Source organism: Eleutherodactylus coqui, chromosome 13 (genome assembly GCF_035609145.1).
Source record: "Eleutherodactylus coqui strain aEleCoq1 chromosome 13, aEleCoq1.hap1, whole genome shotgun sequence".
Taxonomy (NCBI): Eukaryota; Metazoa; Chordata; class Amphibia; order Anura; family Eleutherodactylidae; genus Eleutherodactylus; species Eleutherodactylus coqui.
Window position 1 is genome coordinate 73,673,481 of NC_089849.1, and position 24,972 is coordinate 73,698,452.

At 45.5% G+C, this 24,972-nt stretch overlaps 1 protein-coding gene across 2 annotated transcripts in view; it reads left to right on the forward strand.

Moving 5' to 3' along the window:
• The window catches only part of SLC26A11 (solute carrier family 26 member 11), a 34,700-nt gene that overhangs the window by 482 nt on the left and 9,246 nt on the right, over window positions 1-24,972 (forward strand). Inside the window, exons 2-14 of one of the 2 annotated variants that reach the window (XM_066586785.1) lie at window positions 9,016-9,282; window positions 10,413-10,605; window positions 10,691-10,776; window positions 12,784-12,863; window positions 12,951-13,093; window positions 14,401-14,576; window positions 14,799-14,871; window positions 18,826-18,876; window positions 19,900-19,960; window positions 20,037-20,092; window positions 20,840-20,980; window positions 23,064-23,185; window positions 23,433-23,532. In XM_066586785.1, coding sequence (XP_066442882.1) covers window positions 9,061-9,282; window positions 10,413-10,605; window positions 10,691-10,776; window positions 12,784-12,863; window positions 12,951-13,093; window positions 14,401-14,576; window positions 14,799-14,871; window positions 18,826-18,876; window positions 19,900-19,960; window positions 20,037-20,092; window positions 20,840-20,980; window positions 23,064-23,185; window positions 23,433-23,532 — 1,504 coding nt within the window. In that variant the 5' untranslated portion in view covers window positions 9,016-9,060. Of the gene's footprint in view, window positions 1-9,015; window positions 9,283-10,412; window positions 10,606-10,690; window positions 10,777-12,783; window positions 12,864-12,950; window positions 13,094-14,400; window positions 14,577-14,798; window positions 14,872-18,825; window positions 18,877-19,899; window positions 19,961-20,036; window positions 20,093-20,839; window positions 20,981-23,063; window positions 23,192-23,432; window positions 23,533-24,972 lie in introns of both variants that reach the window. The other variant, XM_066586784.1, reaches the window with a different exon arrangement.

Below are 24,972 nucleotides of genomic sequence, written 5' to 3' on the forward strand. Positions count from 1 at the left end.
CATTCCTTCAAATTTCCGTGTTTTGCGTGCGTATTTATGTCACACTGAAAAAAAAATAGAACATGCTGTATTTTTCTATCCTATGTGGATCTCCTGATTGCCAGGCTGCATTTGGACTTGACTCTGGCAGAGGGGTGTAAGTGTTTCTCAACCCCAGTCGTCAAGAACCTCCCAGCAGGTCTTGATGTGAGGATATTCTATAGAGATGACATCTGTGGCTGTTTCCATCTGTGCTGCCATGACACGTTGGAACCTCTCGTGTGTAATAACTCCATCTTCCTCACTCCCTTTGTATCTGTTTGTTAGTCATTTAGTGTTCCTGTTATATATATCATGTGGTTATGTATGTAGTGGTACTTGCAGCTTCTACAGCAGTCCTGCACAACTTGGCATTAGGTCAGCTCCAAAATTAACACTGGCAAACTTCTTGTGGCTGTAGATAGGTTTTTAGTGGCTCACTCTGTAAGTAAGCGATCTGTTCCATAGTGTAATGATTACACTGTTTTGCCAACTCCTTTCCTAAGGCCGGTATCACATGAGCAGATATGAAATTCGGATTCCGTGGTATAACGCGGGCACTGAAAGCCGTGCATTTTTGAATTTTCCTATAGCATTCTCTGTTTTACCTTGGATTCCGTGTGGACGGCCTCCATTGATGTCAACAGAGGCGTGCAACCCGCAGCCCATATTCAATTAACATTACGTATGCGTTGTATGTACCCGCGTCATCGCTAAGCGACAGCACAGGAAATGCAAATAAAGAGCCTCCATGGTCATATGCAATACAGTAAAGTGCTGAACGTAGGGTCACCGGCCGGGCTCACTGCCAGAATCCGCTGCAGGCCTCCCGCATGCGAAATCCAACCGTCTCATGTGAGCCTGGTCTTTACGGTACAAGCTTATTCTTACTGTTTTTGCGTTTAGTTAACGAGAAGTGCAATAATTGTGGCCAGCACTCAGTTTATGGTAAATCACACGGCCCGTACGGCATCAGCTCCCCGGGATGCTCTACTAGGGAATCGACGTGAGCTCGGTTGGTTCATGCTGCTGTTTAGGCTCAGAATGTGTATGCAGGTTTATAGAAGAGCTATTATTGTGCTCACTGCTGTCATATGTGCAGAAGCCCGAGCAGAATCAGACATACCTCTTTACACAATGCACTTTCTGCAGCAGATTCTGCCACACCATTGGCTGCCGCGGTTGATCGGAGTCTCGGCCACAAGTAGTTTTTGTTACGTGGGAATGAACCCGCAAACTGGAGTTGATAAACGCTACCGCTATAATGGCAGCAGTCATTTGTATAGGAGTAAAACGCAACCCCAGATATGTTAATACATAAAGGTGCACTCTGATTAAATTTTGAGACCGGACGGGTTCCTCCAGGATGTAAGTAAGTCCGTGACATCATGATCTTCCTCATTCTTCACATAGCATAAACCGGTTAGTCAAGGTTCTAGCAGTGATGAATGAAAATGTTGACTTTCTTATTAACATCGTCATCCCTGACCATTGCTAGTGGCTCAGCTTTTCATCATACATAGTAATCCATAAAAAGGTAAAAAAAACAATTCAGGTCTTTCTGACCCTTGGAACCCCCTGATCAGCAGAACAAGGGGCAACACTGCCTACTGGAATGCCACATCCCATTTATTGGTAATCTAGACACAAAGCTTCTGTACGGGCTGCTGTGCCTTGATTGGGTGCCATGACACCATCACTCTACTGATCAGTGGGGGGCCCCATAAGTGTGTGTTTTCCTGAAGAACACCTTTAAAATAACTTGTGTTTTAAGGGGTACAGCTGGTACATAATGCCACAATAAAATGCCATATAATACTTGTAAAATGTTACTGCTAAGCTTAAAGGGATTCTGTCATCAGGTTCATAGTGCCAGAATCGTGATATGGGTCAGAGGGGTGCTGTCTCTCCTTAAGGAGAGCACCCAAAAAGTGTGTGAAGACACCTAGGGGGTGAGTGGATTTGGGGGATGACATTGTCTCTCCCAAGGAGAGCACTCATAAGGTGTGAGAAGACACCTGAGAGGCTAGTGAGGAGTCTTGTATGGCCATGCACGCTCCTCTGGGTAATTTATGCAAATAAGGAAGATGGAACAATACCTCTGCAGCGCCACCTATTGGATGGCAGCATTCCTTCAAATCAATGTCAGACTCATTATACAGGTCTTTTATAACAATGATTGGGAATAGGAAACCAAGCCAGAATCCATACACAGACATCTGTTTCGAGGTCTTTGCTCCTCATCAGTGTACAGTAGGTTTCTGGTTTGGCTGGTAAGAGGCCTGGGACGTGGGTCAGGGGGGTGTCGTCTCTCCTTAAGGAGAGCACCCAAAAAGTGTGTGGAGGCAGCTAGCATCATGACAGAGAAGTCTGTTGCCCCCATGGATATTCTATTTTGAAATGCTGTAGAGTTTCTGAAAAAATGCACTTTGGACTTTGGCTTGGAGCTCTGAGTCACAAAGGCGGGCCACATCAGCTCCCTGCCCACTGCATACAGAGTCGCAGCTCGCTCCCTTTACACCAAAGAAGGGTCAGCCTACACGCTTCAGGTGTGGAGAGGCTGGTGTGGCCCATGTCTGTGACTCAGAGCTCAACTCCAAGTCAAAGTTCAAAGTGCATTTATTCTGAATCTGAGCAGTGTTTTAGAATAAAACACCCCTTGGGGCAATAGGCTTACCCGACCTGAGGTCATGCTGCTATTGGTTTGGCCAGTATAGACCTGATAACAGAATCCATTTAACCAAACTGCATGTTTACTAAGATCCACTTTTTGGCTGCATTCACACGAACGTATATCGGCTGGGTTTTCACGCCGAGACGATATACGTCGTCCTCATCTGCAGGGGGGGGGGGGGGGGGAGGATGGAAGGGCCAGGAACAGGAACTGAGCTCTCGCCCCCTCTCTGCCTCCTTTCCGCCCCTCTGCACTATTTGCAATGAAAGGAGGCGGGACAGGGCGAAGTTTTGAGAATTGGCCCCGCCCCCGTCCCACCTCTCCTCATTGCAAATAGTGCAGGGGGGTGGAGAGGAAGCAGAGAGGGGGCGGGAGCTCAGAGCACTGCTCCCGGCTCTTCCAGCCTCCTCCCCCTGCAGAGAGAGATGACGTATATCGGCTCGGCGTGAAAACCGAGGTGATATACGTTCGTCTGAATCCAGCCTTAGGGCGCCCACACACTTGCGATTGCGTTTTTTGTTAACGCGATTGTCAATGGGACTTTCTATTGCAAAGAAAACGCAATGCAACACACGCAACTGTGTTTTTGGTGCATTGCGTTGTGTTGCATTTTTAACATTAGAAAGTCCCATTGACAATCGCGTTAACAAAAAACGCAATCGCAAGTGTGTGGGCGCCGTTAGTTTGATAATTTTTGACTCTGTATCGTATCCATAAGGCTCAGCTATATAAAGGAAAACATGCTCAAAATACTGCAGACCGCCAGCTCTTAAAGGGGCCTTCCCTTAAATAACCTCACTGGGTCCAATTACACCAGATGATTAGCGTTTGAACAAGTGAATGACTTCATCGTTAGCTCGGGCAGCCCGTTTATACGGGCAGATACATCGTTGGCGCGTTCAAACGAGAAATCGTTCACATTTGTTGTGACTGAGAACGACCGGTATTTAAACTGAATGATAAGTGAACGAGCTGACGATGATTTTTATGCCGGCATAACATGAACGACAAAGGAACTGCGAACGATGACACTGCAACAAAAAACTACTTTTTGCTTGTTTTAGTGAATTTTTTGTTTTTATCAAGTTAATCTGGTCTCAAATAGAGATGAGGGAATCTACTCGGTTCGGGTGTTTTTGAACTCGAGCACCGCTTTTTCCGAGTAACTGACTACTCGGACGAAAAAATTCGGGGGGTGCCGGGGGTGAGCAGGGGGTTGCAGAGGGGAGTGGGGGGGGAGGGGAGAGAGAGAGCTCCCCCCTGTTCCCCACTGCTACCCCCCACTCCACCACTCCGCCCCCCGGTGCCCCCCGAATCTTTTCGTCCGAGTAGTCAGTTACTCGGAAAAAGCGGTGCTCGAGTTCAAAAACACCCGAACCGAGTACGCTCGCTCATCTCTAGTCTCAGCTAAGATTTGTTGAGCATTCACTTCTGCGGTTTTCTCACCGTGAAGTTCGGTTTACGTATTTTATTGGTATATGAAAGCGGGGCAGAAGCTTTTGTATACATGGATAACAGTTTCTTTTTTTTTTCTTTGTTTGAGGGAAGGTTTGTGTAGTAAAAATTTGTAGCAGTCATTTAAGAGTTAATTAATTCAGTGATGGCAACTTTTTGAAGCTGCAAACCTGATCCAGACTCCTTTTGCCACGTCTGTGGTGTCTTTCTGAGTGCCAAAGCAGTCAAGCATAGAATCAAAGGTGCCAACAACTTCTGTACAGCCTACAGAAGGCGACAGTGATAGTGACTCATCAGATTGTAGAAATGTGCAAGATGAGGAATTCTCTGAAGAGGCAGATTCCAAACCTTATTTCCCAAGACTTAAATGATTTAACCTTTTGCAATCCAATTTTGGATTCAGGGTTTCCTAGGGGGTTTTCTCTTTCTGCCATTATACAATGGCACCATCTGCTGGCTCGAGCCAGTACTGCAGTATGGGACATGCTGGAGAGGCCCCCGACAACAGAACGGCCAGTAATATACAGTAAGAATACCCTGCCGGACGTCGTCCGACATTGGAGCTGTACAGCCTTCAATCAGAATGTCTTCAGACGTCAGACAGTGGATTGGAAAGGGTTAATCTGAGAACTTGGACTAACAAAATCAAACGCAGAGATTTTAACATCAAGGCTAAAGGAATGGCATCTGTTGGATGAAAGCTGCAAGGTATCTAAGCAGCGAAAACGGCATCAAACATTCTCTCAGTGGTTTATTCTGAGGCCCCCTGTCCACGGCCGAAGCGGAACATCGCTAGTAGAGATGAGCGAGTATACTCGCTAAGGCACATTACTCGAGCGAGTAGTGCCTTAGCCGAGTATCTCCCGCTCGTCTCTAAAGGTTCGGGGGCCGGCGCGGGTGACAGGTGAGTTGCGGCGGGGAGCAGGGGGGTGCGGGGGGGAGAGAGATCTCCACTCCGTTCCTCTCTGCTCTCCCCCCGCCGGCCCCCGAATCTTTAGAGACGAGCGGAGAGATACTCGGCTAAGGCACTACTCGCTCGAGTAATGTGCCTTAGCGAGTATATCTCTAATCGCTAGCAATATTCCGCCAAGGGGGGAGAGCTAACGGGTCTCAGTGGTGAGCCCATCTAATAGACAGGCTCACCGCAGCATGCCGCGATTAAGATCCCGCGAGCGGAGAATCGCCATGATTCTCCGCTCTTGGACCCCGGTGCTGCGCTTTTCATGTGAGGAGCTTATTTGGAGAAATTGTATTATGACTGGCGACTAGAGATGAGCGAGCGTACTCGGAAAAGCACTGCTCGCTCGAGTAATTGGCTTTATCCGAGTATCGCTGTGCTCGGGTCTGAAGATTCGGGTGCCGGCACGGAGCGGGGAGCTGCAGGGGAGAGCGGGGAGGAACGGAGGGGAGATCTTTCTCTCCCTCTCTCCCGCCCGCTCTCCCCTGCTCCCCACTGCGACTCACCTGTCAGCCGCCGCGGCACCCGAATCTTTAGCCCCGAGCACAGCGATACTCGGATAAAGCCAATTACTCAAGCGAGTAGTGCTTTTCTGAGTACGCTCGCTCATCTCTAGTGGCGACTCTTTATCGACAGTTCTAGCAGAAGTTTAAAAGCAGTTCTCCTTCATAATAGCAATACATATCCCTCTATCCCAAGTGCTCACTCAGCGCATCTCAAAGAAGACTATAGACATGTCCGATCCATCCTTCAGGTGTTACAGTACGAGGAACATCAATGGGATGTTATAGGGGGCTTCACTATGATCCCATTCTTGGTGGGATTGCAAGGTGGATATACAAAGTGTTTATGGGTTAGTAGGAATACTGCCAGGCACTAGGAAACTGTTGAGTGGCCAACGAGGAATGATTTTGTGGTTGGTGAGAGCAAGTGGGAACCACTTGTGAAGCAAGAGAAGATATTAATGCCGCCTCTTCACATAAAACTGGGGCTCATTAAGCAATTTGTCAAAGCGTTAGACCCCAATTCTAAAGCTTTCCAATACCTACAGACTGTTCTTCCACAACTTTCAGAAGTGAAGCTCAGAGGTGGGATTTTTGCAGGCCCACAGGTGAGGAAATTAATGCATGATGCCAAATTCATGAAGAGCCTGCTACCCCCCCCCCCCCTCCCCAGTACAGCTCTATGGCAGTTACAGAATTAATTAAATGCCCGTACCGCTCGGTCACATATCTGCTGGGATTGGACTGTACAGTATGTAGGAACACGTCTGTGGTCTCCATCTGTAAATAATGGGATTACATGCTCCAGATTCATTCATTGGGAAACTAGGCTTTTCGAAATACGCTGCGGTCCGTGAAGTGGTTGTCTGCATGCTTGTATCTCACAGGACGCTGCGGTTAGATGATATCAGCCGTAGCAGTGAGTGTGATATCTAGAAGAAGGAGTGCAAATATCTCCGCTCTATTGCCGTATGTCACAATACTAAAACCACAGATATTATCTCCCTCCTTGTAGAGTTTCCTGCCTGGTGTTTATGTAAACTGAGTACAACTAGAATATAAGGTGTCTTCTGATGACCTAGCCTTGGGGTTGGTCATTAATAGTAGATTGGTGGGGTCCCAAGCAGCACACCTCACCCCTTCCCGATCAGCTGATTAAAGAGACCAAGGTAGTCAGGTGGGTGCTGCAACTTCTGCATTGTAAAACGGGCACAGTGACATTCATATTGTTGTGGCTATGCCTGATATAGCAGCTCATTCCCATTCACTTTAGGCCCCGTGTCCACGGCTGAGGTGGAATATCGCCAGCGATATTCCGCTGCGGGGGAGGAGGGGGGAGTCCTGTCAGGTCTCCGAAGTGAGCCTATCTAATAGATAGGCTCACTGCGGAGAATCGCAGGAAATCGCAGCATGCCGCGATTTAAATCCCGCGAGCGGACAATCGCTATGATTCTCCGCACGTGGTCGCCGGCTCTGCGCTTTTCATAGCAACGCTATGGAAAGCTTCAGAAAGCATGAAATCGCCTGCAGAGCATCGCCCGTGGATAGGCAGCCTAAGGCCAGCTGCACATAACCAGGTCGGATTCCGGATGCGGGATCTCACCCTATGACCCCACCTACCTGGCATTTCTTTTTGTGTGCAGACAGCCTTCTGTACTGCGGATGGTCCGGCCGGCTCGCCGTCAGACATGCTCAGTACAGATTTTAATTTTTTTAAACCTCTGCCTTTCCCATGCTATCACCTAGCAATGATGCGGAATCTGCGACCTTTCTGCAATGTCAATTAATTTCATGAAAGTCGTTCGCGCAGAATCCGCTCAAAAATTGAGCATGTTGCAATTCTTCTTCCGTGAGCGGGAAATCGCAATTGCTTTCCGCTCGTGTGCAGGAAAAAGCGCTTTTTCATAGCATGCTATGGAAGTTATGTGCTGCAGACGCCCGCTCTGGATTCCGCAATGCAAATCCGGCCGTGTGCAGCCGGCCTAAAGGGGCACTCCGGTAAAAACATATTTTTCCATTCATACCCCCTTCGCTTGATTGCTTGTCGCACTCTGGAGGTCTCCTCTGTGTATTGCAGCGACTTCCATGCAGTGCAGCTTCCTGTCTGATACTTTTTGGGCACCATCTTGATGATGAGATTTCTTTTTTTTTTTTTTTTTTACTTTCGTTTTCAAATCCTTCTCATGATGCATCAACACAGCATTGGCTAGGTGATATACCATTTCTGCCTGCTGGTGGGACATTTCATCATTACTTTTAAATGGCTGTGTGACATCACTGTCCAGGAAAATACGGCATCTTCTTCAAATGGCTGATCACAGGGGGGCCCAAACAGCAGGTCCTCTCCAATTTGGTATTGATGACCTTTCCTAAGGAGAGCTCAATGAATATTTTAGCCCTGGATAACGTCGTTAAATGTAATTATTTTTTTGGCTATCAAATGTTATGGAATACTGTGAAATCGTGTGTCCTCTTGTATTACATGTCAACTCTTTAGGTATGTTTATGTTGATTTATTATGGTTATTCTAAGCAATTCAGGAACTCAAGCGCTACAAGTAAAACACAATTCACTTAAAGCCCGGTTTAGACAAAATGATTATCGCTCAAAAGATGTCTTTTGGGTGACTTTTGAGCGATAATCGTTGTGTGCATTCAGAGCAAGGTGATCGATCAAAAGTTGAGCAATCACTTTGCGCTCCGAGCGGTGGATGCATCCAGCTGTTCTCTGCTCGGAGCGCTCGGCTGTTATACTGCTGAGCGCTCTAATTGGGGGATGCAGAAGACAAGCAGGGCCGCTTGTCTTCTGCATCAGGTTGTTCTCTGCTCGGAGCCCCCGGGTGTTGAACAGCCAAGCGCTCCTTGCGGGGTATGGAGAACAGCTGGACCACTGTGTTCTTCATACCCCGCCTGTGTGCAACGAGCAGGATACAGCTGAAACAATAATATCAGCTGTATCCCGCTGTGAATACCTGATCAGGCTGATCATTCTCTTTCAGCACGCTGAAAGACAACCATGAGCGATGGCTTAACGAAAACTGCAAGATGTCAGTGCAGTTAGACACAACGATTATCGCTCAAAAGACGGCTTTTGAGCGGTTTTTTTTGTTTTTTGTTTTAGCGAAAATCGTTCCGTCTAAATGGGCCTTAAGTCCCATCTTTTAATTAAATGCAGTAAAAGTTAAGTATTAGGGTTCCGCTTCTGCGAGAAGTCAATGATTCTGGGTGCAGCTCATAACTTAGCCCTCTGAATTCGGGACGCAAGAATATACCTGTGGCGCTTCAATGCTGACACCTGCATTACAGTTACAAGAACTTGACTTGGTTAAACAGTAATCAGTAAGGAATAAAGATCAGCACTTCATTTACTATGTGCATTTCTATTCTCTTCTCTTCTTTTCTCACTAGGAATATGTAAATAATGTGACCTCCCCCCCCCCCCCATCTGCAATCATGGAGCGGCCGGGTAACCGGCAAGACAGGAGTGTTGGTGCCAGAATATTATCCAGGTGCTGCTCCTGGGAAGCATTAAAGAATACGTTCCCCTTTCTGTGGTGGCTACCTCAGTACTCGATACAATGGCTGCAGCTTGACATTATTGCTGGATTTACCGTAGGACTGACTGTGGTACCGCAGGCACTTGCCTATGCAGAGGTGGCTGGGCTCCCTGTTGAGGTAGGTTGTCTATAAAGTGAAGTGGTTCTTTGATGGTGTCCTGACACGAAAATTGAGCTTATACCCTGTTTTCAAGACCTACCTTGAAAATAAACTCTACTCCGCATTTTTAGGGAGGCTTGAAATATAAGCCCTCCCCTGAAAAAAAGGCCTAGCGATAGGCTCTATCCGGGTACCTGCTGCTGCTTTCCAGAGCTCCGATGCGCTTCTTGCAGTTCTCGGCTGCCCACAGGAGATCACTTCTTGGTTATGGGATTCATAAATCCCACCTCCCAGTAAGCGATGGCTCTGATTGGTTCTCCAGTGCCACTCAGCCAATCAATGCAGCACTTGATGAACCAATGTGATGGCTGTGATTGGTTCATCGAGCGTTGCATTGATTGGCTGAGCAGCGATCGAAGAACCAATCATTACCATCGCGTTGTGGAGGCGGGATTTATGAATTGGCCAGTCAATACCGCGGCTTGGCCAATTCATAAATCCCTCCTCCACAATGCGATGGCTGTGATTGGCTGAGCAGCTCTCGAGAACCAATCAGAGCCATGAATTCTGTAACCAGGAAGTGATCTTCTGTGGGCACACTTGCGTAACTGTGCTTTGCACTCAAGGGATATGGGCACAACTCACACTGGGCAGCACATGAACCAGTGTCCTTGTGCTGTATGATATAAATGGACAAGGCACATTCACAGTTATTGGCATCTGTGAAATGAAGAATAGGACATGCCCTGAGTGGGTTTTTTTTCACACGGACCATAGGTTGTAATTGTGCCTTGCGCTGTCCGTGGATTTACACAGACAGACCCAAAATATGCTAGTGTGCAGCTAACCCTATAGAGGGGATTCCGCTAAAAGTAAGACTCCCACTTGATTTATGGTCAGCTGCTCATTTCCACCGGAGTGACCACTACAGGTAAAATGTAGAATTCCATGTATTAACTAGGTCTGCCACATTGTGTCTCTGCCATAGCTCTTGGAGGGAGCTCCAGAGTTCTAGAACTGAAAATCATTTCATATGACATGACCTGCAATTATTCCCTTTATTATGTAGAAGTGCAGTCAGGACGATTTTAGGAGATGTGTGTTTGTTGGAGCCAGATATTAACCCCATGTTTTCTTACACTCGGCAGTTTGGACTGTATTCCTCCTACATCGGCTGCTTCATTTATTGCCTGTTTGGAACATCCAAAGATGTCACATTAGGCCCCACCGCCATTATGTCCCTCCTCGTGTCTGTCTACACATCTGGAGATGCGTCCTTGGCCATTCTTCTAGCTTTCCTGTCTGGTTGTATACAGTTGGCTATGGGACTGCTGAAGTTTGGTAAACTTTTGCCATTGATTTCAAGAACATTTCTTAAATCTTAGCCCAATTGCACATATTTACTAACAGTCCTGTTTTACTTCAGGTTTCATCCTGGACTTTATTTCGTACCCTGTGATCAAGGCCTTTACTTCGGCTGCAGCAGTCACGATCGGTTTTAGCCAAGTTAAGGTATGTTGGAACGGCAAACGCTTTCTTTATATACATGTGTATATATATCCCCATGAAAACACTCCATCACTTTACTATAATCTGGTAGTCTGTTTTTTGGGGGGGTTTTTTATATACATTTATGCTGTAAATGTTTTATTTATTTTTTTGCTAAAGATAGGATTTACAACTATTTCAATATTACTTAAATGGTCACTAACTTTTCAAACAATTTGTGCTTTTATGATAGCTAGCAAAAATGCAATACACTTTTTATTTACCTAAAATTACATTTTTGTGCTGAAAAATACCTCTAAAGCGCTGCCCATTAGGTGTCTCCCTTCCTCGTAACTTGCTGTCCACTGCCTGTTGTCAACTGTGTTAGGCTGCCTGTCCACGGGCGTTGCGGTATCCCGTGGTGGACATCCGCCGTCGGAGCCGCCGCCCCAGAGCAGGAGCGGGCAGATGGATCTCCGCTGTCAGCCTATCTGACAAATAGGCTAACCGTGGAGAATCGTGTCAAATCGCAGCATGCTGCAATTTGCCGTCCGCGAGCGGAGAATTGTAATGACTCTCCGCTCGCGGACAGGGGGGCTGCACTCTCCATAGCAACGCTATGGAGAGCATTCACTGCGTTCCCCGTGGCCGGATTATTGCTGCGGGGGAACGCAATTCAAACCTGCCCATGTACAGGCAGCCTTACTGGGGTAGGCATGATGGCGTTGTCTTACATGATGAAGTTATCTCTGTGTGTTACAGATAGAGAGCAGATTTCATAGTTCTAACCGCAGTATATAGATCACAGCACAGGAGCCGGGCCCCTCCCACCAGTTTTGAGAGAACGGAGAATCCTATGTACACTCTGCAGAGTCTATTTGTAATCTATCTCCATGGAGACACACAGGTCTGCATTTGAGCTGTGTGCACAAAAATGTAGGATATTTGTAAATCGGACTATTTGCATATATTTTATTTTAAATGTATCGAAGCCATAAAAAATCTTGTTGCCCGACTGAATATAGCTTTAGAAGCGGTATTCACGTAAAATCTTGCGGTATATTGCTAGGTTATTCCGTAATAATCTGATTACAGAGGGTGTGCCCTTTATAATCCTCACCAATTTCAACCAAAAATGGTCTCTTCGGCTTTTTCACTGTAAGGCCATGTTTGTGTTCACTCGCTGTGTAGAAAACTGTAACACGGCATCATTTAAGAGTATTTCCATCCTAGACATTTATGGCGTAGCCATAGAAAGGTCCAGAATTTTGTCTGATAGGTGCCGGGGTCAGTCCCAGATTGGAGATCCCTTGTCCCTCTGGTGACAAGGCTCTTGCATGCTCTCTTCATTCACTTCTTTAGGATTTCTCAACCCAACTAACTGTTTTGGCACTCCCATAGAAGTGAATGGAGAGAGCTGCACATGAATAGCCACCTCTCCATTCACAGTGGTAATCCTATAGATATTGCCATAAGTGTCTAAGATGGGAATACCTCTTTGAGTGAATGAGGCTGTGAACGGCGGCACTGTCGTCCACTTGCTGTGAGGGAGCAATAGCTCAGAACTAGGGAACGCGGCGTCATCGTTCTGAGGATTGGTGGAGGTCCGGGCAGTCAGACCCTAATGATAAGTAAGTTGTGGCATATTCCAACAATATGCCTTCACTTCTAATAATGGGAAACTCCTTTTAGGGCGGCATTTATAATGGTAACTTGGGATTTTATAATCTGGATCATGGGGCAGGTTCAAAACTGGCCTTGGAAATTTCCTCTCCCCCCCCCCCCCCCCCCCAAAAAAAGTTTCTTTTGGTGGTCTTTTTTGGCATCTATTCCTTTTGACCTGAGCAGTATGAGGTTCTACTCTTGTCAGATGCCTCTGGTTTAAGGATCGGGTCTATAATAAGTAGTATAATTGGGTGATTCATCTGCTAATGATGCGTTCTACATGGATGCCAGTATAAGCTCATATAGTATACATATATATTTTTGTTTAGTCAGTGAGATTAGCAGAATTGTTCTTGTTTCTTTCAGAATCTTCTAGGCTTAAAGGATATTCCTCGTCAGTTCATCTTACAAGTCTATGAAACCTTTCACAAGCTTCCGTCCGTTCGGTTAGTACCATCCTTTTATACAATAGTTTCCATGTTAATTAGTGTTCTTCCATAAAGTTCTACACATCTTGTGTTTTATCCTTTTAGACTTGGCGATGCTGCTCTTGGATTTCTTTGTATTGCCTTTCTTATGTCATTGAAATTCATGAAAGAACATTTTCCAAGAGTGTATAGAGGAATGCCGAGATGTTATCGGCTCTGCTACATCATTGTCTGGGTAACGACAACAGGTGAGAGGGCTGAACAGATCTGTTAACAGGATGGTCCTTTTATACATCATTAAACCCTTAACGCTATAGAATGTACAGTTATGTCGTGCAGCGTCGGGGTATGTATGAAGAGAGATTGCAGGCGCCGGCTGTTTTTTACAGCTGACACCTGCCTGCAACAGCTCCGATAAGCCGCACAGCTCATCGGAGCTGTTAACCTTTTAAATGCTGCCGTTATTCTGACAGTGGGATCTGAATCCCCTGGGTGATGTTCCTGGGTCCCGTACAGCCCCTCACGATGAGATCGCGGGTTGCCATGCAGATGTCATGGCAGCTGGGTGCCTTATGAAAGGTCCAAGGGCTGTCACAGCAGAATGCCTATCAAGCCATGCCTTTGGGATGGCTTGACAGAATGCCTGTCCAATCACAGTATGATGTAATGCTATAGCATTACATCATACTGCAGGAGCAATCAAGGCATTGCATGTTCATGTCCCCTGTGGGGACTGAAAAGAAAAGTAAATATAAGTTTAAAAAAGTTTTACTAATTATTAAAGAAAAATAAAAGGTAATAAAAGCTTTAAAAAAAAAACCTTTTGCCACATTCATAATAAAAGAATCTAAATAATAAAAGAAAAATACATATTTGCTATCGCTGCATTCATAAAACTCCGATCAAAGTAACGCATTATTTACCCTGCACGGTGAACGTCGGCTGAAAAAAAAAAAGCGCCAAAATTGTGAATTTTTTTGGTCACCTTGTCTCCAAGAAAAAATCTAATAAAAAGCGATCAAAAAGTTGTAGGTACTCCAGAAGGGTACCAACGGAAACTACAGGACGTCTCGCAGAAATAGAGACCGCGCACAACTATGAAAAAATGAAAAAGTTATGGCGGTCAGAAGATGGCGGCAGAAAATTATTTTTAAACATTTAATCTGAAAATAAACAGAAGCCGTACAGCAAAAAAAACTATATAAATTTGGTATTGTAGTAATCAAAATGACCCATAGAATAAAGTTTTCAGGTCATTTTTGTTGCAGTTTGTGCGCCATAGAAAGAAGACGCAGCAAAAGATGGCTGAATTTAATTGTTTTTTTTTCCCATCTCCACTGAAAATTTTTAAAAGTTTTTCCGTACATTATACTGTACATTAAATAGCACCATTGAAAAATACAACTCATCCCGCAAAAAACAAGCCCTCATACAGCAACGGCGATGGATAAATAAAGGAGTTATGATTTTTCTTAAAAGGGGGGAAGAAAAGACAAAAATGGAAAAAATTAAGGCCCATATCCTTAAGGGGTTAATACACGTTTGTCTGTTACAGCTCGAAATGCAATAGTGGTGGTCGCCGCAGGTCTGGTGGCCTACTCCTTCCATGTTATGGGTTTACATCCTTTCATCCTTACTGGAAAGACTGCAGAAGGGCTCCCCCGCTTCCAGCTTCCACCTTTCTCCGAGAAGACTGACAACCACACTGTGTCATTCAGCGAGATGGTTCAGGTAGGGAGATGAGCTGGAGATGTATGGACACTTCAATAGGTCAGAATGCAGCGATGTTCAGCATATTTCTATAGGATGTAGTGATAACATAGATTAGTGTGTTTTGGGTTCTCGGTGGTAAAATGCACAAATCTGAGTAGTTAAAAGCATTCCTTTATTGTTATTAGTGCTAATATCCTGTTTTAGCTTGCAGTATAGATAATGAGCGCATTTCTCTAACAGGAGATTGGACCTGGACTTTTCATCATTCCATTGATGGGATTATTGGAAAGTGTGGCCATTGCACGAGCCTTCGGTAAGCAACATGGGATCAGCAATCTGACTACTGCAAAATGGATGTTGTATTAAAAAAAATGTGATTAGACCCTTATCACTAATATGGCAATGCCTGAAATGCCGGCAGTTCGGGGCACAGACATGCTTATTGTACCTCGTGTCCGATGGGGCTGATAAATGAGAGCGTCTTCACTATTAACTTAGAATTCCCTAATTGATTATTTGAAAATTAGAGGAAGCTGATGCTAAAATGATAGTTGGTTTTCCACATGTGCCACCTTTTTGGAACAGCGAGATTTTCTATGCAAATTCTTTATTTGTTTTGCCATCTCATAATACTCATTGTTAAAAAAATAAAATTAATCCCTCCCCTAGAAGGAGTTTTCGGAATTGAATTAAACTTTCTCTGTATGATTGTAACGTTGAAATAAGTAAGTGATTACAATATCAGAGCAAGAGGAGAATTTATTACGGAAAACTGACCCCTTGAAGGGAGGCTCTAGTACCCTGTTGTACCGCCTCCAGCTTGGATACAAGATGTGATATGGGCAGGCATGGAGGCTCTAGTACCCTGTTGTACCGCCTCTAGCTTGGATACAAGATGTAATATGGGCAGGCATGGAGGCTCTAGTACCCTGTTGTACCGCCTCTAGCTTGGATACAAGATGTAATATGGGTGGGCATGGAGGCTCTAGTACCCTGCTGTACTGCCTCTAGCTTGAATACAAGATGTGATACAGGCGGGCATGGAGGCTCTAGTACTCTGCTGTACCGCCTCTAGCTTGGATACAAGATGTGATACGGGTGGGCATGGAGGCTCTAGTACCCTGCTGTACCACCTCTAGCTTGGATACAAGATGTGATACAGGCGGGCATGGAGGCTCTAGTACCCTGTTGTACCGCCTCCAGCTTGGATACAAGATGTGATATGGGCAGGCATGGAGGCTCTAGTACCCTGTTGTACCGCCTCTAGCTTGGATACAAGATGTAATATGGGCAGGCATGGAGGCTCTAGTACCCTGTTGTACCGCCTCTAGCTTGGATACAAGATGTAATATGGGTGGGCATGGAGGCTCTAGTACCCTGCTGTACTGCCTCTAGCTTGAATACAAGATGTGATACAGGCGGGCATGGAGGCTCTAGTACTCTGCTGTACCGCCTCTAGCTTGGATACAAGATGTGATACGGGTGGGCATGGAGGCTCTAGTACCCTGCTGTACCGCCTCTAGCTTGGATACAAGATGTGATACAGGCAGGCATGGAGGCTCTAGTACCCTGTTGTACCTTCTCTAGCTTGGATACAAAATGTGATACGGGTGGGTATGGAGGCTCTAGTAACCTGTTGTATCGCCTCTAGCTTGGATACAATATGTGATATGGACAGGCATGGAGGCTCTAGTACCCTGTTGTACCACCTCTAGCTTGGATACAAGATATGATACAGGCAGGCATGGAGGCTTTAGTAACCTGTTGTATCGCCTCTAGCTTGGATACAATATGTGATATGGGTGGGCATGGAGGCTCCAGTACCCTGTTGTACCGCCTCTAGCTTGGATACAAGATGTAATATGGGTGGGCATGGAGGCTCTAGTACCCTGCTGTACTGCCTCAAGCTTGAATACAAGATGTGATACAGGCGGGCATGGAGGCTCTAGTACCCTGCTGTACCGCCTCTAGCTTGGATACAAGATGTGATACAGGCAGGCATGGAGGCTCTAGTACCCTGTTGTACCGCCTCTAGCTTGGATACAAAATGTGATACGGGTGGGCATGGAGGCTCTAGTAACCTGTTGTATCGCCTCTAGCTTGGATACAAGATGTGATATGGGTGGGCATGGAGGCTCCAGTACCCTGTTGTGCCGCTTTTAGCTTGGATACAGAATGTGATATGGGCGGGCATGGAGGTTCTGTATGGTATCATGTGACATATCGCTCCACATTTGCTGTAACTGAGCATCTAGATTGTGCAAACTCGTAGCCTATCAAAGTTAGCATCCCACATGGTCCCATACATGTTCTGTTGGTGATAAATCTGGTGACTGGGCAGCCACAGAAGTGTGACAATGTTGTGGGGACATTCCTGTGACCCCCTTGTGTGTGCGGCCGAGCATTATCCTGCTGGGAAATGTATCTCGGAAGCCGCCATGAGAGGAACACATGTGGCTGCAGGATGTCCTGAACATATCGCTGAGCGGTCATTGTCCCTCCTACCACTACTAGGGGTGACAGACTGTCGTATGCGATGGCCCCCCAGACCATCACACCAGCAGTGTGGGCAGTGTGCCGCTCCACAGCAAAGGCAGGATCGAGGCGCTCACCCCTAGGTCTCCTGGCACAAACATGGCCGTCTTGGGTGCCCAAGCTACATCTGGATTTATTCCTTCAAGACAACTCAGTTCCACTCGATAGCAGTCCAGTTTCGTTCACAACACCACTGCAAATAGAGGTTACGATGGCTGTCATAGGCAGTACATGTAATGAAAGCTGTGAGACCAAATGTCCTTTGGCTAAACGCCTGAAAATAGTTCCAACAGACACAGGGTTGTAACGATGGCGCCACCTGTGTCTGGATGGCGGACAATGAAACCGATGAAACAATTGGAGTTGCTCGAGCTTCTCAGATCATGACAATCCTTTCTATTGGTGGTCTGTCAGGGGTGTCCTAAGCCTGGTCACCGTGTGTCTGTCCCCATGCATTCACTGGTCCCAACACCTCTTAACAATCTGGTCAAAACGGCCCAGGTGGTGGCAATTCGTTGATACGACCCAAAATTTTCCCTTTGCCCGTCTTCTGTTTCATTGTCTGTCTGCTTTTAATTATATTTTCTTTTTCTCCTTTTTTGGAAAACTTAAAACCAAATTGAAACTAAGCGTGGCTTTATATGGCTGACAATCATACAAATAATTGCTCGAAAGAGTGAATAAGAATGATAGTCGTTCCGTATAAATGCAGTGACTGACAACGTGGTGAGCGTCAATTCGCTCACCAGTCGTTTCATTACAGCTCACTTAAAGCCAATTAGTGAGGCCATTAAAAAGGCGTATTGCGGTCACAAATGGGTTAGCCTGTTTAAGAAAATATGTACTGTATATACTCGAGTATAAGCCTAGTTTTTCAGCACATTTTTTTGTGCTGACAAAGCCCCCCTTAGCTTATACTTGAGTCAGGCAAAGCTTAAAAAAAAAAAACCCTCCATACTTACCTCCCAGCCGGCGTCTGTGTCTCCGGTGGCAGTGCAGCAGGCTGCTTGAATTCTCTCCACTCTCATCCCCTGCCATTAGCGCTGTGTAAGTAAGAGCTATGATTGGATCGAGCGCCGGCCAATCACAGCCAGTGCTTAATCATTCACAGCCAATCAAGCTGCTTTAGAATTCCCCCTGCTCAGCTTTCAAATCCCCTGCCGTCAGTGCTGTGTAAGTAAGAGCTGTGATTGGATCGAGCGCCAGCTGTGATTGGCTGGTGCTCCATCCAATCACAGCGTTTACTTACACAGCACTGACAGAGCCAAGCAGAGAGGACGGCGGGGGATGACAGCAGGAAGGATTCAAGCTGCTTGTCGCACAGACTGGGAGGGGAGTATGGAGGTTTTTTTTTTTTACCTAGTATATACTTGAGTATAGCTCGGCTTATACTCGAGTCAATAAGTTTTCCCAGTTTTTTTGTGGGGAAACTTATTGTCTCGGCTTATACTCGGGTATCTACGGTATATTGTGTAAAACATCAGTTTCCTCTGATACTAACCATTAACAAAGAATCAATTATGTAACAATAATAAGTCCTGGATCAAAGGGAATGTGCTGCATTAACCAACTCTGGATTCAATAATAGTCATAAAAAATGTGTATGAAACGTGTAAGGATGGAAGAACTCCAGGAAAATCGCAGGAGTCCTGTTGTCAGTAAATTAGAAATATATGTAGATTTCTATTGTGTTTTTCTTCACTATTTTGAAGATGTTTTTGTTTTTGTGCAGCATCTCAGAATAACTACAGAATCAACACTAATCAGGAGCTGCTAGCGATAGGTAAGCGCCATAATCCATTGTTCCGTGACTGTACAGTGGGGTATGAACTGTTGCTGACCATGTAGCGGCGGTCGTGATGTGAAGGCGATGGGATTAAGGGATGATTTTAATAAAATCTATGTATGTATATATGTGTGTGTAAACGAGGCAAATGTCCGCTCAACTACGGGTACCTATACTTGGGGTGGCATCACAGGGACGTATTTGCGTGTGCAATACGCATCGGATAGAACCCATTGATATTAATGGATTCATTCTCATTTCCCTTCTTTTGCACAACATTTCTCACACAAAACTTAGAACATGCCTGTTTTGTGTGCACCAAAGGGCCCCACAAACGACTACGGGGGGTGCTCATGCAATATGCAACGGGATGCGCGAGGGGACATAACACACCTGGACCTCATTAGTAGACTTTTAAATCAGGGCGTGGGGGGTGTCCTGTGCCCGTGTGAACATGTCCTGAATGCACAAAAGAGTACAGTAAAATGCGCAATATATATAGGATATCCACTTGTAGTTGGCATCCAGATGAAAATGTTGCCTTTTATGCCCCAGTCATGTTTATAATGGATCCATAGACTTATGGCGGTGAAACAGACAATTTTATTCATATGTATGTACTTGGCGATCAATAAATGTGCAATTAAAGAGGTACTCCCATCTGAGACTGTAAGTCATGAAAGTCACATCCTCCTCTGGGACCCACACCCCTCTCTAGCTTTGGCTCCTGTACAAGGTGGTGTTCGGGATTGCGAAAACAGCTGAGCAGGCTGTGTATGTAACTCCCATAGAAGTCAATGGGAGTTACACAGACACCGCAGCACAAGCTACACTACTTGCCTAATTCCTGAGTTGCAAGAACAACACAACTTGCTGTCTCAATTAGGCGCTCAGCACTTTCTGGCCCCATTGTGTAGAGTAGTATTCCCATTGTGACTATGCTTGATGTGAATGCCCCACTAAAGCTACTTTTATTAGCATTTTATATTAGTACATTTTTGTCACTTTTTCTCCTTATAGGTCTCACTAATTTTTTGGGTTCCTTCCTCTCCGCATATCCGGTAACGGGAAGCTTTGGGAGGTGAGAAAATCTTGCACGAGTATAAAGTCATCCTAAAACCAATGATTTCTTGCTCTGATTTTGTCCTTTTATTTAGAACAGCACTTAATTCTCAGACTGGAGTGTGCACCCCGGCGGGCGGCATCCTCACAGGTGAGTCCGCAGAAGGCCGCAAAACAAGAGCGCATTTCGCAATATAGCCATATTATACAGTATAGGAAAATGCAAAGCAGCCGAGCTCACCTGATGGTAATGGATGCCAGGATGTGCTGGGAACCCACTGCTTGTGTCCCCCCTAGACTTTGCTTAAAGAATGGTATAGAAAGTTCTACTGCATTTAACCCTTTTCAATCCACTGTCTGACGTCTGAAGACATTCTGATTGAAGGCTGTACAGCTCCGATGTCAGAAGATGTCCAGCAGGGTATTCTTACTGTATAATACTGGCCGGTCTGTTGTCGGAGGGCCTCTCCAGCATGTCCCATACTGCAGTACTGGCTCTAGCCAGCAGATGGCGCCATTGTGTAATGGCAGAAAGAGAAAGCCCCCTAGGAAACCCTGAATCCAAAATTGGATCGCAAAGGGTTAAGATAAATCATAGTACAGTATAGACCAAGATAGACTTCTTCTACAAACTTTGTAGTATATATATATTTTTTGAAGAAAAATACTTTTTTCTCAACTTATTAGATACCTCTTTTCCCCCCCTATTGCACCTTCAGTACCTAGGCCAGTCTCCCACCATTGCTCCCTTCATTCTGGGCCTGGGTATACCTTCTCTAGCTACTAAATAAGCTAAAAAATATGCAGAATAGAAAGTACATACAAAAATAGTAAGATGTGAAAGATATTGGAAAGTTCAAGCCATGGTGATTTGCATTCACTTTCTATGTCTTTACAGGGCTGCTAGTGTTGTTCTCCCTTGGATACCTCACTCCTCTATTCTTCTACATTCCCAAAGCCGCTCTTGCTGCCGTTATCATCTGCGCTGTGGCTCCCATGTTTGACTTGGGAATCTGCAAAACATTGTGGAAAGTTAAAAGTAAGTAATAAAAGGAAAAAAGTCAGATATTGACTTCTAGGGTAGTCCTCTAGGTGGCACTAGAGAGAAGACCATTTTCTTTCTACTGAGGGTGAGCAATTTTGGATTGATGTTTGTCCCCATGACGAGTGCCCCCTAAAGACTTCATACCAGCTGGAGTTCTGCTCAGAGATTTCTAACCTTCTGGGTAATGTAATTTATTAATCATCTTAAAGGGAATGCATCATCAAAAAATGACATTTAAATCATTTTTTAATACTAAATATATGTTTTTGTTTTCATGTCCCTTTCCATTTAAAAATGTTTGAAACATTCAAGTATTTACCCTACAACCTGGTGCGCACACAGTAAACTGACATTTCCTCTTATCGGCTTTGCTGTGTAGACTGGGTCAGAAGAGGGTTGACTGAGTCAATGACAGGCTTATTGTATTGTTGGAGGAGCCTAGATGAGGCAGAGTAGCCATAGGGTTCCTTCAGTGAGCCTCTTGGGCGAACTGGTTAAACTACATTACTTCTTAACAACTGTAAGGCGCCACTCACACGCGCGGTCGGAAAAACACCGCAACTTTGATTGCGCCATTTTGGCACGATTTTACTTTCATTTTCGGACAGCGGGTTTTGGCGCACCCTATCATGTCGAGGGCATTTCTGCAAGGCCGCATTGAAATTAGTCGGAGCGTTGTACCGCGATTACCGTTGTGCTCAAAGCAACATGGTAATTGCGGTAAAAAGCGCATGTGTGGGAATGGCCTAAGGGTACGGTCACAAGTAGCACCTGAAAGTTGCGATTATCAATTTAAAAACCAAAATAACCGCACGGTTTTGTGGGTATAACTGCTGTTTATCCAGAAAAATGTGCAGCCATTAACAATTTGCGACACGTGGCATATTCCAGTAAAACTCCATATCGGTATGGTTATTAGCTGTCTGACGGCCCATCTTTACAGTGACTGTACCCTATTATGTGTCCCCAAAAATGAGACCTAACCTGATAATAAGCCCTACCTTTATTTTAGGGAAATGGCTTGAAATATAAGCCCTAAACACCTCCACCCCAAAAAACAGCAATACTCACCTAGCCAGCGGCATCCCGGTCCCTCACTCTGGTCTCCAGCGCTGTGGCAGGCTGCTGTGTCCTCCGCGCTGACAGCATTCTCTTCCTGGTAACAGGGCTTTGAATACCCCCTCTCCAGCTAGCGAGTACTGTGATTAGATCACGAGCGCAGCCAATCAGAGCCGGCGCTCGATCATTCACAGCCATTCAATGAATGACATCACTGAATGTCTGTGATTTGGTTAATCGAGCGCCGGCTCTGATTGGCTATTCAAATGGAAGATCCTCTTAAAGCAACCCTCCGAATTCTGGGACACAATTCTGTCACCGGATTGGAGGGGGTGTTTTACCTGCAGTTGTTTTCTCTGCCGTCCCTTTTGATCTATTGTTTTCCGGTCCTGTTTTAGGCAGTTTAAAAATGGTCGATGCCATCTTTAATCTACCTAATCCCCATAGTGCATTGGTGGTGTTAGACTACTAATGCACTATACCTGCTCTCTGATTGGTCAGAGCTGCTCATGGGATCTGCACTGGCCAATCAAAGAGTAGTGTTCTGTGTGTATTAGGTAGATAGACAATTGCTGCAGACATCTTGGATGGCAGAAAACGGGGTCCGAAACCAGTTGATGGAAGGGTCAGCAGAGAATAACTACTCCAGGCAATATACCCCTTCTCCAGGTTACAGAGTGTCTTTAAGGTCTCATGCACTTGGCAAAGCAGTGGTCAGGGGGGGAAATGGCAGCACAGTAGATCCTCCTGGTCCCGCTGTATGGTGCATATTCTAGGGTAGGACAGCTCCGTATTGTGGCATCTGAGGGACCATGATACATGTATGATATTGGAGCCATACAGAGTTACAGCAGGGCTCGCAGGACTCTTTGGGTGCTGTCTTACCGCCCTACAGAACGCAGAAGTTGTAAAAAGTTGAAATACGGATATGGGCATAAGGCCTAAAAGTACTTACCTAAAACATGACAGTCAGGTGTTACCTCTCAGATTTCACCTGGCGGATTTACTCTCCTTTCAGAAATGGACTTGTTACCATTCCTGGTCACCTTTCTTCTTTCATTCTGGGAAATCCAATATGGGATCCTTGCCGGTATCCTTGTTTCACTGATAATCCTTTGCTTTACAATTGCAAGGCCCAAGGTAAAGGTAAGACGTGACTAATGGGGGTATGAGCACATATCTGTAGCTTAAAGGGGTATTCTGCTTTCAAGTTTTCTGCTTGCAGTCATTAATAAGGAACCGCTGAGTCGTACAGTAACTCTAGTCAGTCGGTCACATGACTATTCACAATGAATGAAGGTTTCTAGTGAATGAATGCTAGCAGATATCTTGAAGACCACGAGCAATTGATACACAAAGTATATTAGAAAATCCCTTTCTTTCCCAGGTAATCGATCCGAATGGTGTCACATTGATGGTCATGAGTGGTCTTAGTTTTCCTGCTGTGGAATATTTGAGAGATGCTGTTTCTGAAATAGCATTTGCAGGTAAATAACAATATTATATGAAATAACTTTATTTGGCCAAGTTTGGGCTTTATTTAGTCACAAATCTTGTATGGCACATAATTATGACTGCGCACCTTGTGTAAGGGATACCTATTAGCATCTAATATGATTGATTGTATGATATGATGTATTTTGCATTGACATATACTTTGGACTTGTTCATATCACATGACCTATATCTATCATGAGCAAGGGTTTCATTGAGCTCCATGGCACATATATGCCATGTTGATCTGCCAGGTACTACTGCAGTACCCACAAGATCAGTGCCAGGAACATGTCTGATACATAGCTTCTGAGCCAACACCATCCTTAGGACTTAGAAGCATGTCCATTCACGGGAGCTGCTTCCCACCCAGGATGTACAGCGGGAAGGGGTTAAACAGGTGCTTATCTGAGTGAAATGTGCCAGGGACACTCCTTTTATCACGTTTGGCTCATCTTGGATTGTTCTGAAAATGGAAGATGAAATCTACCTTGTTTCGCTGCAAAGACGACCCTGTCTTATATTAATTTTTACCCCAAAAGAGGCGCTAGGTCCTATTTTCATGGGATGCCTTATTATACTTACATAGCAGGCTCAGTCTAGGTCCCTCCCGCTGCTCTCTGGAGCCCCGACATGCTTCTTGCAGTCCTCAGCCACTCACAGAAGATCACTTCCTGGTTATAAGATTCATAAATCCCACCTCCGGGAAGCGATCTCTCTGATTGGTTCTCGAGCGCTGCTCAGCCAGTCAGTGCAGCACTCGATGAATCAATAGGATGGCTGTGATTGGTTACTCAAGCATTGCATTGATAGGCCGAGCAGTGGTTGAAATACCAATCACAGCCATTGTGTTGTGGAGGCGAGATTTATGAATTGCTTGAGCCACGGCATACATTACCAATTCATAAATTTCGCCTCCACAACACGATGGCTGTGATTAGCTGAGCAGCGGTCAAAGAACCAATCAATGCAGCACTCGATGACCCAGGCCGAGCGGTCGCATTGGGATGACCCAGGCCGAGCGGTCGCATTGGGATGACCCAGGCCGAGCGGTCGCATTGGGATGACCCAGGCCGAGCGGTCGCATTGGGATGACCCAGGCCGAGCGGTCGCATTGTTTCATTGAGCACTGCATTGATTGGTTCTCGAGCACTGCATAGCCAATCAGACACATCCCTTTCTGGAGGGAGAATTTATGAATCCCGTAACCAAAAAGTGATCTTCTGTGGGCGGCCAAGTTAGGGTCTTTTTTGGGGTAGGGCTTATATTTTAAGCTTCCTTGAAAGTCCTGAAAAATCAGGGTAGGGTTTATCTTCAAGGAAACAGGGTACACCTATTATGGACAGGAACAGATTTTCACTACTGTAGAATTTGCTTACTTTCTGTCTTTAATGCTGATAAATTTGTGGAGACCGCTTAATCCTGACTATTTT